The sequence below is a fragment of the Moschus berezovskii genome, chromosome 3, assembly GCF_049115385.1.
Source record: "Moschus berezovskii isolate FMDL1 chromosome 3, NW_MosBer_1.0, whole genome shotgun sequence".
NCBI classification, from domain to species: Eukaryota; Metazoa; Chordata; class Mammalia; order Artiodactyla; family Moschidae; genus Moschus; species Moschus berezovskii.
The window spans coordinates 46,450,008-46,463,325 of record NC_142462.1 but is presented as its reverse complement, the minus strand read 5'-3'; the positions used below and the strand labels follow the sequence as shown (position 1 = coordinate 46,463,325).

Below are 13,318 nucleotides of genomic sequence, written 5' to 3'. Positions count from 1 at the left end.
GAGACATGAAGGAAAGAGCATGTTTAGGATTATTTTAAGCTTTTGGATTTTAAACTGTGTAAATAGTGGTATCAGTCATGCAAAAGAGAGCGTACAAAGCAGATTAGACCATCCTACCCGATAAATGAAGAAAATCCGAGAAAAAGATAATAAATGATGGAAGTCTCCAAGAAGGTAAGTTGCTGGTGATGAAGGGTAGAAACAGATATACAAGTATATCCTAATTAGAGTATTTTTATGGGACATCAGCCTTACATGTCTGACATGGAGCAAAAAAGTTTCTCAGAGGGATACCTGGCATTCCAGAGATCTTTGCAGAGATCTCTTGCCTAGAAAATCCCATGGACAGAGATCTTTGCAGAGATCTCTTGCCTAGAAAATCCCATGGACAGAGGAGCCTGGTAGGCTGCAGTCCATGGGGTTCGGACATGACTGAGTGACTTCACTTTCACTTTTCACTTTCACCCATTGGAGAAGGAAATGGCAGCCCACGCCAGTGTTCTTGCCTGGAGAATCCCAGGGATGGCGGAGCCTCGTGGGCTGCCGTCTATGGGGTCGCACAGAGTCGGACACGACTGAAGCGACTTAGCAGCAGCAGCAGCAGCAGGAAGTCAAAACTGTTTTCATAACAATGCTAAAATGCCACTTGTCCTTTTTACAGTGGTATTTCCAGGTGCATTTTGATGTATGATATCCCAAAAGACTGAATGGAGAAGCAAATACAAGACACTCAGCTATCTTCTTACAATTAAGGTAACACTAAAGAAATTTACAAAAAAAAATCTAAACCATTATCATTCTTCTATTTTTCTGAAAAAAAGTTATTTTTCTTTTAAAGTGTTATATTTATTAGCATCAAATGAGCATATTATGTCTAATGAATTAATAAATGTTTTTAATTTATGTTTTAATTTCCAATACATTAGATATTGACTCATGTAACTCAGACAATTTGGTGTTCTCAATAATGTGTAAAGATATCCTCAGTAATTGATTTAAATAATCAATGGGATACCTAAGGGACATCAACCACAACATAAGGGACATAAACCACAAGTTAGTTTTTCAGTTGCCAAAGAGCTACTAAAGTTCACTTCAGAAAAGTACAGTTAGTCCTAACAAATATTTTGTTTCTCTCTGAGAAGCATGAACTAATACACAAAACAAACTCTTACTCAGAGTTATTGTTATAGGGAAAAACCATTAAAAAATCAGTACTTCATTTAAGCACTACATGGGACCTCCAATCTTACTACATGTTTGCAGTGTCTTAAAATTCTGTATTCTTGGAAGTCTGTTAAAGTCATATAGCAGAGTATGTGTAGGCTGCTGTCATCTGGGGAGACATCACCTTTTGAAGAATATGGTATGAAGGAGGACTGAAAAGACCTGTCCCAGAACAGCCTGGTACACATTTGTCAGGTGATGAACTTTCAGTGATACACTGATTTCAAGATGAGAAACTCAGAAGCAAAGTGACAATTATAAATTCATAGTCCATTCAACTTTTTAACAAATGAAAGGAACTGAGAGAAGTTTTCAAAACTTTGACTCTGGTGTAAAAACCCCATTGTCAGGGCATGTCATCTTTTACTTTACTAGTTTATGACAAAATTATGAAATTGCAATTTTATCATGGATTTTCCTGTTTTTTTCACTTCTCTATCCCCAGCATCTAAAAAAAAATGACATATAAGAGCTACTCAGTAAATATTTCTTTAATGAATTCTATAGAAAAGGGGCAAATACCCCTCTTTATGCTCTCTCTATGCTTCCTGGGAGTGCTGCTATGTCCAAGGCTTTTGCTTTCACTATTCACTTCTGATTGTGCATGACATTCATGGAAGACTGAACTTAGATATGCTTTGAGCACTGACATGAAGCACCTGCATCTCAATATAAACAGAACCAAACTTAATATCTTTCTCCTCAAATTTATTCCTCTTAAATATGCATCATTTAATCAACTTAGGAAAAAAACTTTAGACTTTACCTTTTCCCTATCTCATTTCCCAGTTCATCCAGCTTGTCGTTATATACAGGACACGTTATATCATCATTATATATTCAAACTCTTTAGTATTGTTCACATCCTTCTTCACCTTGTTATTGTCACTGTTTACTGCCTTAGTTCACATTCTCTTTCTTACTTTACTGTTAAAATAAGTTCTTATGAGATGCACCTGCCTCCTTGTTCAACACTCTGTAACCACCCAGAATATATAGTAATTCTTATGGATCAGTAGTCTTCAAATGTTGGGTTTTTCTGGTTTTGGTTTTTGTTCTTGTTACTAAAATTATTATGAAAAGTTACTTCTATTCCCTCTCATGTTTTTTAAGTTGCCATCTACATTTTTTGCTAAGTTTCAGTTCAGTTCAGTTCAGTCACTCAGTCGTGTTCGAATCTTTGCAACCCCATGAATCACAGCACGCCAGGCCTCCCTGTCCATCACCAACTCTGGAATTCACTCAAACTCATGTCCATCGAGTCAGTGATGCCATCCAGCCATCTCATTCTCTGTCGTCCCCATCTCCTCCTGCCCCCAATCCCTCCCAGCATCAGACTCTTCTCCAGTGAGTCAACTCGACGCATGAGGTGGCCAAAGTATTGGAGTTTCAGCTTTAGCATCAGTCCTTCCAATGAACACCCAGGATTGATCTTCTTTAGAATGGACTGGTTGGATCTCCTTGCAGTCCAAGGGACTCTCAAGAGTCTTCTCCAGCACCACAGTTCAAAAGCATCAATTCTTCGGTGATCACAGCTACAAAAGATGTGATTTCTAGCATGTTTTAACTATTGACAGTTTTAAAACAAAAACTTTTATATCACTCTTTTGAATAGATTTAAGGTTCTCTAAATACCACAGGGATTTATATCTACCTTTTGCTCGATAAAATGTACATTATCAAGTTATTTTTCTCCTTCAATCATTTTTCCATTCCACTTTAACCACAGGATGTTACTTTAGTGTAATGTATTTTGTTTTATGTTGGAGAGTCTTTTATTGCTCATTTCTCATACTTTGCTGAAAATTTTTAAAATATTTAAATCATTTAAAAATCTCTTGCGACTACAAATTTCTGAGACAAATACACACTAAACACATGCACAGGCACAAATGTACAAATACTGCACACATATATATGTGTGCATATTATGAATTGTTCTTGCTGTTTAAATGCTAAGTCATGTCCAACACTTTCGCGACAGCATGAACTGTAGCCCACCAGATTCCTGTGTCCATGGGATTCTCCAGGCAAGAATACTGGAGTGGGTTGCAGTTTACTTCTCCAGGGGACCTTCTCAACCCAGGGATAGAACCCACATCTCCTGCATTGCAGGCCTATTATGTGCATTATGGATTGTTCAGTTGATGAGCTGTGTCTGACTCTGCAACTCCATGGACTGCAGCACGCCAGGCTTCCTTGTCCTTCACTATCTCCCGGAGTTTGCTCAAGCTCAAGTCCATTGAATCAATGATGTTATCTAACCATCTTATCCTATGCTGCCACCTTCTCCTACTGCCCTCAGTCTTTCCCAGCGTCAGGATATTTCCCAGTGAATTGGCTTTTCACATCAGGTGGCCAAAGTATTGGAGTTCCAGCTTCAGCATCAACCATTCCAATTAATAGTCAGTGTTGTTTTCCTTTAGGATTGAATGGTTTGATCACCCCACTGTCCAAACAACTCTCAAGGTCTTCTCCAGCACCACAATTTAAAAGCATTGGTTTTTTAGCACTCAGTCTTCATGATGGTCCAACTCTCACATCCATAGGTGACTACTGAAAAAACCATAGCTTTGACCATATGGACCTATGTCAGCAGAGTGATGTCTCTGCTTTTTAATACACTGTCTAGGTTTGTCATGGCTTTTCTTCCAAGGAACAAGCATCTTTTAATTTCATGTCTGCAGTCACTGCCCGCAGTGATTTTAAAACCCAAAAACATAGTCATTGGACTGGCTGCCATTATCATAGTTTTTTGAATGTTTAAATGTAAGCCATTTTTTTCACTGTTCTCTTTCACCCTCATCAAGAGGCTGTTTAGTTCCCCTTTGTTCTCTGCCATTAGTGGTATCATCTGCATATCTCCTGACAATTTTGATTACAGCTTGTGACTCATCCAGCCCAGCATTTCACATTATGTACTCTACATAGAAGTTAAATAAGCAAGGTGACAATATATAGCCTTGACCTACTCCTTTCCCAGTTTTGAACCAGTCCATTTTCAGTATGTCCAGTTCTAAGTGTTGCTTCTTGACCTGCACACAGGTTTCTCAGGTAGATAAGGTGGTCTGGTATTCTCATCTCTTTAAAAATTTTCCACAGTTTGTTGTTATTCACATAAAGATTTTAGCATAGTCAATGAAGCAGATGAAGACTTTTTTTTTTGGAATCCCTTTGATCTTTTTATGATCCAGCAGATGTTGGCAATTTGATCTCTGGTTACTATGCCTTTCCTAATCCAGCTTGAACATGTGGAACTTTTTGGTTCATGTACTGTTGAAGCATAGCTTGAAGGATTTTGAGCATTACTTTGCTAGTATGTGAAATGAGTACAGTTGTACGGTAGTTGAAACATACTTTGCCTTTGCTTTACTTTGGGATTGGAATGAAACTGACATTTTCTAGTCCAGTGGCCACTGCTGAGTTTTCCATATTTGCTGGCATATTGGGGGAACTTTAACAGCTGCATCTTTCAGGATTTTAAATAGCTCAGCAGGAATTCCATCACCTCCACTAGTTTTGTTCATAGTAATGCTTCCTAAGACCCACTTGACTTCATACTCCAGGATATCTGGCTCTAGGTGACTGCCCAAATCATCCTGGTTATCTGGGTCATTAAGACCTTCTTTGTATAGTTCTTCTGTGTATGCGTGCCACCTTTTCTTAATATCTTCTGCTTCTGTTAGGTCCTTACTGTTTCTGTCTTTTATTGTGCCCATCTTTGCATGAAATGCTCCCTTGGTATCTCTAATTTTCTTGAAGAGATCTCTATTCTTTCCCATTCTGTACTTTTTTTTCCCCCTCTATTTCTTTGTATTGTTCACTTAAAGCTTTCTTATCTCTCCTTGCTATTCTCTGGAACTCTGCATTCAGTTGGTATATCTTTCCCTTTCTCCTTTTACTTTCGCTTCTTTTCTCAGGTATTGGTAAGTCCTCCTCAGACAACCACTTTACCTTCTTGCATTTATTTTTCTGGGGAATGGTTTTGGTCATCAATTCCCATATGATGTTATAAACCTCTGTCCATAGTTCTCAAGGACCCTGTCTAACAGATCTAATCCCTTGAATCTACCTGTCACCTCCACTGTAAGTGATTTGACTCAGGTCATATCTGAAAGTGGTTTTCCCTACTTTATTCATTTTAAGCCTGTAGTTTGCAATAAGGAGTTCATGATCAGAGCCACAGTCAGCTCCAGGTCTTTCTTTTGCTAACTGTATAGAGGTTTCTCTCCATCTTCGGCTGCAAAGAATGTAATTTGTCTGATTTCAGTACTGACCATCTGGTGATGTCCATGTGTAGAGTCATCTCTTGTCTTGTTTGCTATGACCAGCATGTTCTCTTGGCAAAACTCTGTTATCCTTTGCCTTGCTTCATTTTGTACTCCAAGGTCAAACTTGCTTATTATTCCAAGTATCTCTTGACTTCCTACTTTTGCTTTCCAATCCACTATGATGAAAAGGACTTTTTTTTTTTTTCCTGGTGTTAGTTCTAGGCAGTGTTGTAGGCCTTCACAGAACTGGTCATCTTCCACTTCCTCGGCATCCGTGACTGGGGCATAGACTCGGATTACTGTGACATGAAAATTTTGCCTTGGAAACAAACCAAGATCATTTTGTTGTATTAGAGATTGCACCCAAGTACTGCATTTCAGACTCTTGTTGACTATGAGGGCTACTCCACTTCTAACAGATTCTTACCTGCAGTAGTAGATATAATGTCATCTGAATTAAATTTGTCCATTCTTGTCCATTTTAGTCCACTGATTCCTAAAATATTGATGGTCACTCTTGCCATCTCCTGCTTGACCACTTCCAATTTACTTAGATCCATGGACCTAACATTCCACGTTCCTATGAAATATTGTTCTGTGAATATGTGTCCCATATATTCCTATGAAATATTACAGCATCAGACTTTACTTTCACCATCAGGCATATCCACAGCTGAGTGTTGTTTCTGCTTTGGTCCAGGCTCTTCATTCTTTCTGGAGGAATTTCTCCACTCCTCCCCATTAACATATTGGACACCTACCAACCTAACGGGATCATCTTCTGGTGTCATATCTTTTTGCCTTTTCATACTGTCCATGAATTCTTGAGGCAAGAATACTGAAGTGGTTTGCCATTCCCTGCTCCAGTGAACCACATTTTGTCAGAACTCTCCACCATTACCCATCCATCTTGGGTGGCCTTTTACACCATGGCTTATAGCTTCACTGAGTTACACAAGGCTGTGATCCATACGATCATTTTGATTAGCTTTCTGTGATTGTGGTTTTTGTTCTGGAGGCTGTGAAATTAAAGTTCTTACTTCTGTCTGTCTTCTGATGGATGAGAATACGAAGCTTATGTAAACTTCCTGATGGAAGGGACTGGCTGTGGGGAAAACTGAGTCTTGTTCTGGTGGGCAGGGCCATGCTCAGTAAATCTTTAGTCAAACTGTCTTTTGATGGGAGAGCTGTGCTCCCACCCTGTTAGTTGTTTGGTCTAAGGTGAGTCTTAAGAGTGTATAGGCTCTATGATAGGGCTACTGGCAACCTCCAAAAAGGATTTATACCCAACACATGCCTCCCAGAACTATTGCTTCCTATGCCCCGTCCCTGCGACAGGGCACGCCTCTGCAGGAGAACCTCCAACACACACAGGCAGGTTTGGCTCAGTCTCTTGTGGGGTCACTGCTGTTTTCCCCTGCGTCCTGGTGTGCACAAGATTTTGTGCCCTCCAAGAGTCTCTGTTTCCCCCAGTCTTGTGGGAGTTCTGGAATCAAACCCACTGTCTTTCAAAGTCAGATTCCCTGGGGAGTCCCTTTGCCAGATCCCCTGGTTGGGAAGTCTGATGTGGGGCCTAGAACTTTCACAACAGTGCGGGCAGTTCTTTAGTATTATTGTGATATTCTTTGGTATTATCTGCTATGGACAGAGTTATATAATTGTTAGCAGTATGTAAATGATAAATAGCATGAATACATAGTATTTTCAAAGGTCTCTTTGTTTAGTGTCCCCAAGATTTTTATACCCAGGACAATACACCCCATTAATATTCAGGAAGGATTGACAGTTTGCCTTTTTTCAGTACAGTAGCAGAAGGTAGTTGTCAGTGGACAGGTAGGATATTGAATTTGACTGACCCCTTAGCAACCCATGCACCTAAAGCAAAAGATTTTGAGAAAGAATTCATATGGAAAAAGAGGAGCTGGAATTTGCGGCTTTTAGCCTATTCATGCCCTTAAACCCATAGGACAGACTCTGTGTTTCCCTGGGTTTCATGTACACTGATTTGGAAGCTACTGTTCTAGATGACAAACAAGATAAGATCATTCTCCCTGCTTAATTTTTCAGTGTTTCTCATGGCAACGAGCTGGGAAACTCTTAGATTCTACTTCATCTGCCTCACATTAATCTAATTTTCTCATCTCCTTCCATTTCTCTGTTTTTATCACATCCTTATCTATATCAACCGAATTACCATGTCATGAATATTGCAGTCTGCTCCACTGATCATGTCTTTGCACACCTCTCATCACTGGCCTACCTAATCACAGCCATTTTGAGATAGAGATTATTGTTAATAGATGGAAAGCACCTTTCAGTAGATGTTAAATAAATAATAGCAGTTATAATTTTCTTATACAGTTGTTATATAATAAAACAAGAGTTTCAAAATCTGCCTTCATCTTTAGAGAAGACAAATGACACAATCATAAACTCTATTCTTTTTTTCAAACATATTGAAAGTTCAGAATGAGTTCAAGCAGTTGAGACTGAGAGATAACCAGAGATAGCCATAGAAATAATCCAAGAATCAAATGATATAAGTAATACGTAATAAACCAATATTCTTTTACAGCCAGTGCATGTATACATGTGTGTGGTATACAGATTCTAATACAGCCCTTAAGATTTCTGCCCATTGATGTATGTTCTGTAATCCGCTCCCCTTTAGTATGGGTACAACTTGTGAAGAGCCACTTGGGAAAGCCACTCCTGTAATTAGTTTATGTTGTACAACAAAAGTGAGGAGACTTTTTTAGATGTAACTAAAATTCCCAATCAGTTGACTTTAAATTAAAGGAAGACTTCCTTGGGTTGGCTGACCTAATCAGGCGAGCTCTTTAAAGGGTGCAGAGCTTTCCGTATCAAATTATACACAGAGTGAGGGCAAAAACTGGCCAGTTATTTTTCAATCATTGTCCTCGATAAAGATATACCATTTTCCCAGGAAAAATAAAACACCGTTATTTTTGCCTTTCACAACTCTGTGTTAAGATGAAAGAAATTATATGGAAGCTCTAAAAGACATAATTTCCTAACAGGTCCTTTTGAAATTCATCCCCAGTGCAGAATCTTGGAGAAAGTTGGCTTATAAAATTTTAATAACTTTGAAAAAATAATCTTAGTAAATAAATGAAAGAGGGCACAGACATCAGAGGTTCAAAGTAACAGAAAGCTATGCTCTTGATCTTGAAGAAGTAAACTGCCGTATTATGAAGAGGACCATGTGGGAGGAAACATCAGGCAGTTTCTAAGAGCTGAGGACCTCAGCACTACAACCACAAGAAACTGAATTGAAATGGGGACACTAAATTTTAGATGAGATAGTATGTCTGGTGGGCACCAGGATTGTGGCCTTGTGAGATCCTCAGCAGAGAACACACCTGACTTATGCCTTGACTCCTGTCCCACAGAAAACTTGAGATAATACATATGTGTTATTTTAAGCTACCAAGTTTCTGAAAATTTGTTATATAGCAATAGAAAATTAATACACAATTGAAACCATTACCAAATTTCTTAGTTTTTCATTATAGGCTTTACTATATGTATAAGACAAAAGAGCTGGAAGAAATTATCTGTTACATTTTCCAAAATTCCTAAATGCCACTTTATTTCACTAATTTTGATAAAAGTATAGTCTCTCTATATAAGTTTACAAACTAAAACTTAAAATATTTTAAAAATATTCCAAAACCTTATAATAATTTTATCTTAACTACAATTGATCCTTGAACAGCATGGATTTGAACTGCATAGGTCCATTTATATGCTGTTTTATTTTTCCCTATGGTAAATGCTATTACCTGTTAGTACTATAAGATCCCACAGTTGGTTGAATTCACGGATACAAGGGGAGCCAGGAGAGTCAGTGCCACCTAATCATCACGTTGTTCAAGGCCCAAATGTATAGAGGGTTGGTTCACAAATTCTACCATCATTTTCTCAGAATTAGCATCCTATAAACACCACCCTCTGTTTAACAAATCCATCAGAATTGTTGCATGTTGTATAAATAGTCAACTCTGGACAGAAGAGAAAAAAAAAATCTACCTAACAGAAGTGTCATATTCATTGTATTTTTTTTCCTCTCCCAATGTCTTTTAAAAATAGCCAATCTTGTGCATGCCAGTTGAAAGGTGAATGTGCCAGTCAATATGCATGTGTGTGTGTGTGTTACTACTGGTCTTATTCCAGAGACAGTTTATGAGTGCCTGAAAAACACACATGCACAAAAGGAAGGAAAACTATTGGTTTATTGTACCTACCTAGTCTAGATAATGAACAGATTAATAAGATTTAAAAAGTCAGTGAATTGCACTAACCCAATCTATACAAAGAAACACTGTCACAAAAGTCATCCTTTATTTTAAAGGACCAAACAGATGGTTCAGTTTCCTTGGAACATTGAGAGCCTTCCAGATTCTACAGTTATTTCACATGTGCCAGACATGTCTTTTTTCTATGGGTTTTATTTGAGTCGTCCAAAACATTTCTTTTTATTAGCAGCTTTAAGTGGAGAGATATTTACCTTGGCAGTATCACAGTGTAGATAATACTGAATAAGTTTGTTCAAAGAAACAGTCTCATCATTCCAATCTAAGGAAATATGCAAATCCCAATGCATAGCCTAGTAATTATATATTTATCATTTGGTGTGCTGGCACCTGATTATCTGTCTTTATATTTTTCTCTCCATATGTACATATTTTTATATTAGCAAGACAATTTATAACATGATTACACTTACTAAATTTTTGCAATTCTACTGATTTGAAAGCATTTTAGGATCTTGTTGAAAAAAATAAGACTTCTTATACACAGAAATAAAAGCATATCTACATCTAATTATTATACAGGACAATTTTAGAGAAGAATAAAAATGTGTGAGTTAACCATGGAGGAGAGGACCAAGTGTACAGATTTAAAGAGATATCACAGAGCAAATAAGGAAAGAAGCCTTTATCATAAACTCAGGAGAGTAGGGTAAAGGCCAGGATGTAGAAGGGCTATCCCTTCCGTTCCGTTCAGTCGCTCAGTCGTGTCCGACTCTTTGCGACCCCATGGACTATAGCCTACCAGGCTTCTCCGTCCATGGGATTCTCCAGGCAAGAATACTGGAGTGGGTTACGATTTCCTTCTCCAGGGGATCTTCCCGACCCAGGGATCGAACCCGGGTCTACCGCATTGGGGACAGACGCTTTAACCTCTGAGCCACCAGGGAAGCCCAGAAGGGCTATAGGACTACTAAAATACAAGGTGAAAGAGAATGCAGGCTGTGTACAAGGACAACCAAAGCGGTGAAAATTAGCTACTAGAGATGAAAGATGTCTGTAAGAATCTTCTGTTAGACTTAGTTTTCTGCATTGCCACCTCTATCATTCACCAGAAGAGGTCCATAGTCGGTTGACTGCTCATATTATGTCTGGGAGGATGGGTTAGGGAAAGGATACAGGATTGGTAGGTGACAGTCTAAGGTCCTCACTCTTACAGCCCTAATGACATTATTATACTGCACATAATCCCTGATCTTTTTTTCATTCTGTTTTTTTTTTCTTCCTTTTCCTTGATAACATGAGAATGTCTAGGCCTTTACCATGAGTTTGTTTTGTGTGTATGTGGCACTTGTGTGTGTATCTCAAAATAATGGCTCTCTAAAAATGCAAAAGATTGGATAAGTTTATGTAACACATTCTTATATTGTTAAAACCTATACACATTAAAGTATCAAATAGTTGTTAACCTGTCTCACTAATAATTGCCTGCTTAGATCCAGTCTGTGAGAGGAAAAGGAAGCAATAAATTTGACCCTAACTTACCGCACATTTTAATTGCACAGTACTCCCAGGGGGTGTCAGGGTCAAGAGTATAGCACCATGGCCTCGGCTTGCCATCAGGATTGCGGCAATAATTATCATCAAAGCCTTTGTCGGGATATCTGCAAACCACACCAAGAAAAGTGTCATGTAAATCTTCCTGGAACATTACCCAGCCCTCAGCTCACAAAATAACTTTTAACTTAGCTCGGATACTATTAACTGGTGAAAGAAGAGATTTTTCTATGTTTTGTCTTACAAGGACTGATAATCATTGACTGCTGAGTCTATTAATGTGCATATAGTACTAAGGCTAGAGTACCATCCCCTTCAATAATAAGTTAGGTTCATTTGGCACCTGTCTACCAGTTGAGGTCTCACTGACAAGCCCAATTAAGGACAGATTATATACACGTGACCTTGTGTAGATTATTTATTAAGAAAACAGGTCCCCTTCTAGAGCAGGCTTAAAGTTCAAACTGAAAGTTAGGTTTCAATAGCTATGTTACTAATGATAGCTCAATTTTGGAGCTAGAGCTTTCTAGGTCATGCCCTCACCTCCACCAGAGTAAAAGACAAACACCATCACACCACTTTATCCATACCCAACTCCCTTTAAATTAACAGGGTCCTGAATCGGTGGTTTGCTTTTAATTGCTACCATGTCCCTTCTGATCTCACTTGAAAAATGAGAGATGTGCTTTAAAATAATGCAGTTTTAATTTCATCTAAAAGAGCAACAAACAAAAAAGAGAATAAAGAAAGAAAAAACACTATTTGGCAATTTCCAAAGAAAGGTGGAGAAAGACCTCCTTCTGTATTTATTTGTATTTTTATTCTTTATAATAAAAAAGGGAAAAAATTCAACTAAAACGTTGCCTGTGAAATTTATAGACCAAAATACACATAATTTTTAAACTCAAAACCTTCTCTTGAGGAGAAAAGTATACTTGGTTGCCTGACTTCCAGATAGGCAATTTAAGAAAGCAGCCAAGGAACTGTTTGTTCAACCTTTAGCCTGTGACATGGTGTCATACAATGACCCCACTTTATCTGAGTCACAGGAAGGTATGGCACAAGGAGGAGATTGGCTTTTAGTTAATAATAATGCCACCCTCCCCAGCTTGGACCTGTCAAAGTGGTTATTATTGAATGCACTTTTATCTTTTTTGCTGCCATGGAAGAGAAAGAGGAAGCATCTGTTAGTGTTTTCATTTTGTACCCACTGATGCTTCTGTGTTCAGGACCATCCTGATTGCAGGGACTCTCAACCTAATCAGCCAAGATCAGTTGACACTGTAGTCAGCACTCTCATGTACCTCCTCATAAATCCCTTTGTCCCAAGACTATCAGGAAAACATTATAGAAAGAGAATTTCCATGTAATTTGTCATGGGACAAATTACAGTTTGTAAAGAGGATCACTTGGAAATGTGATTTGGTGGTATTTTACCTTTCTGGCAAGAATTTGTGCCGGTGTGGTGTCTGATGATCCCAGCGCTGACAAATCTTGCCTGTTTCTGTGTGATCCATGGGACCTCGGTAACTTTCCCCATTGCAGGTCATGCATTCAACTAATAAAATCAAAGCATGGCATATTAATTGCTTCTGACAGCAAAATCAAGAGCACCACTGTTCCATTTAAAGAACAGTAAATCACCTATACAGCAAGGATATTTTTTAGGAAAACTTATATACTACTTTAACTTAATTAGGGCTTAATGTCCATTAACAGTGGCATAAAATACTCCCTACAAAACTTTTCACACAGTTTAAATGGAATTTTTGTAGTTAGTGTCATACAAAATTACCACAGGGCCAAGATACTGCCTTCCTAATTTTTGATAACTATCTGAAAGGTACCTAGAAACTGAAAAGTCCTTGGGAATTTTCCCTTTGTTGGTCTATAATGCCAGGGATCTCCATATCTATACTGTCAACATAATAGTGCTCCTCTGTCAACTTACCCTCCAATACATACACAGAAAATGCACAGGTTAAAATG

General features: G+C 38.3%; 1 protein-coding gene across 3 annotated transcripts in view; it reads right to left on the bottom strand.

Annotated features, from left to right (window-relative positions):
- The window catches only part of HGF (hepatocyte growth factor), an 88,327-nt gene that overhangs the window by 47,892 nt on the left and 27,117 nt on the right, over window positions 1-13,318 (bottom strand). For all 3 annotated transcript variants that reach the window (XM_055420647.2, XM_055420649.2, XM_088833942.1), the window contains 2 exons: window positions 12,767-12,887; window positions 11,318-11,436 (listed from right to left, as the gene is read on the bottom strand). In XM_055420647.2, the coding sequence (XP_055276622.2) occupies window positions 11,318-11,436; window positions 12,767-12,887 (240 nt within the window). The remainder of the gene's footprint in view (window positions 1-11,317; window positions 11,437-12,766; window positions 12,888-13,318) is intronic.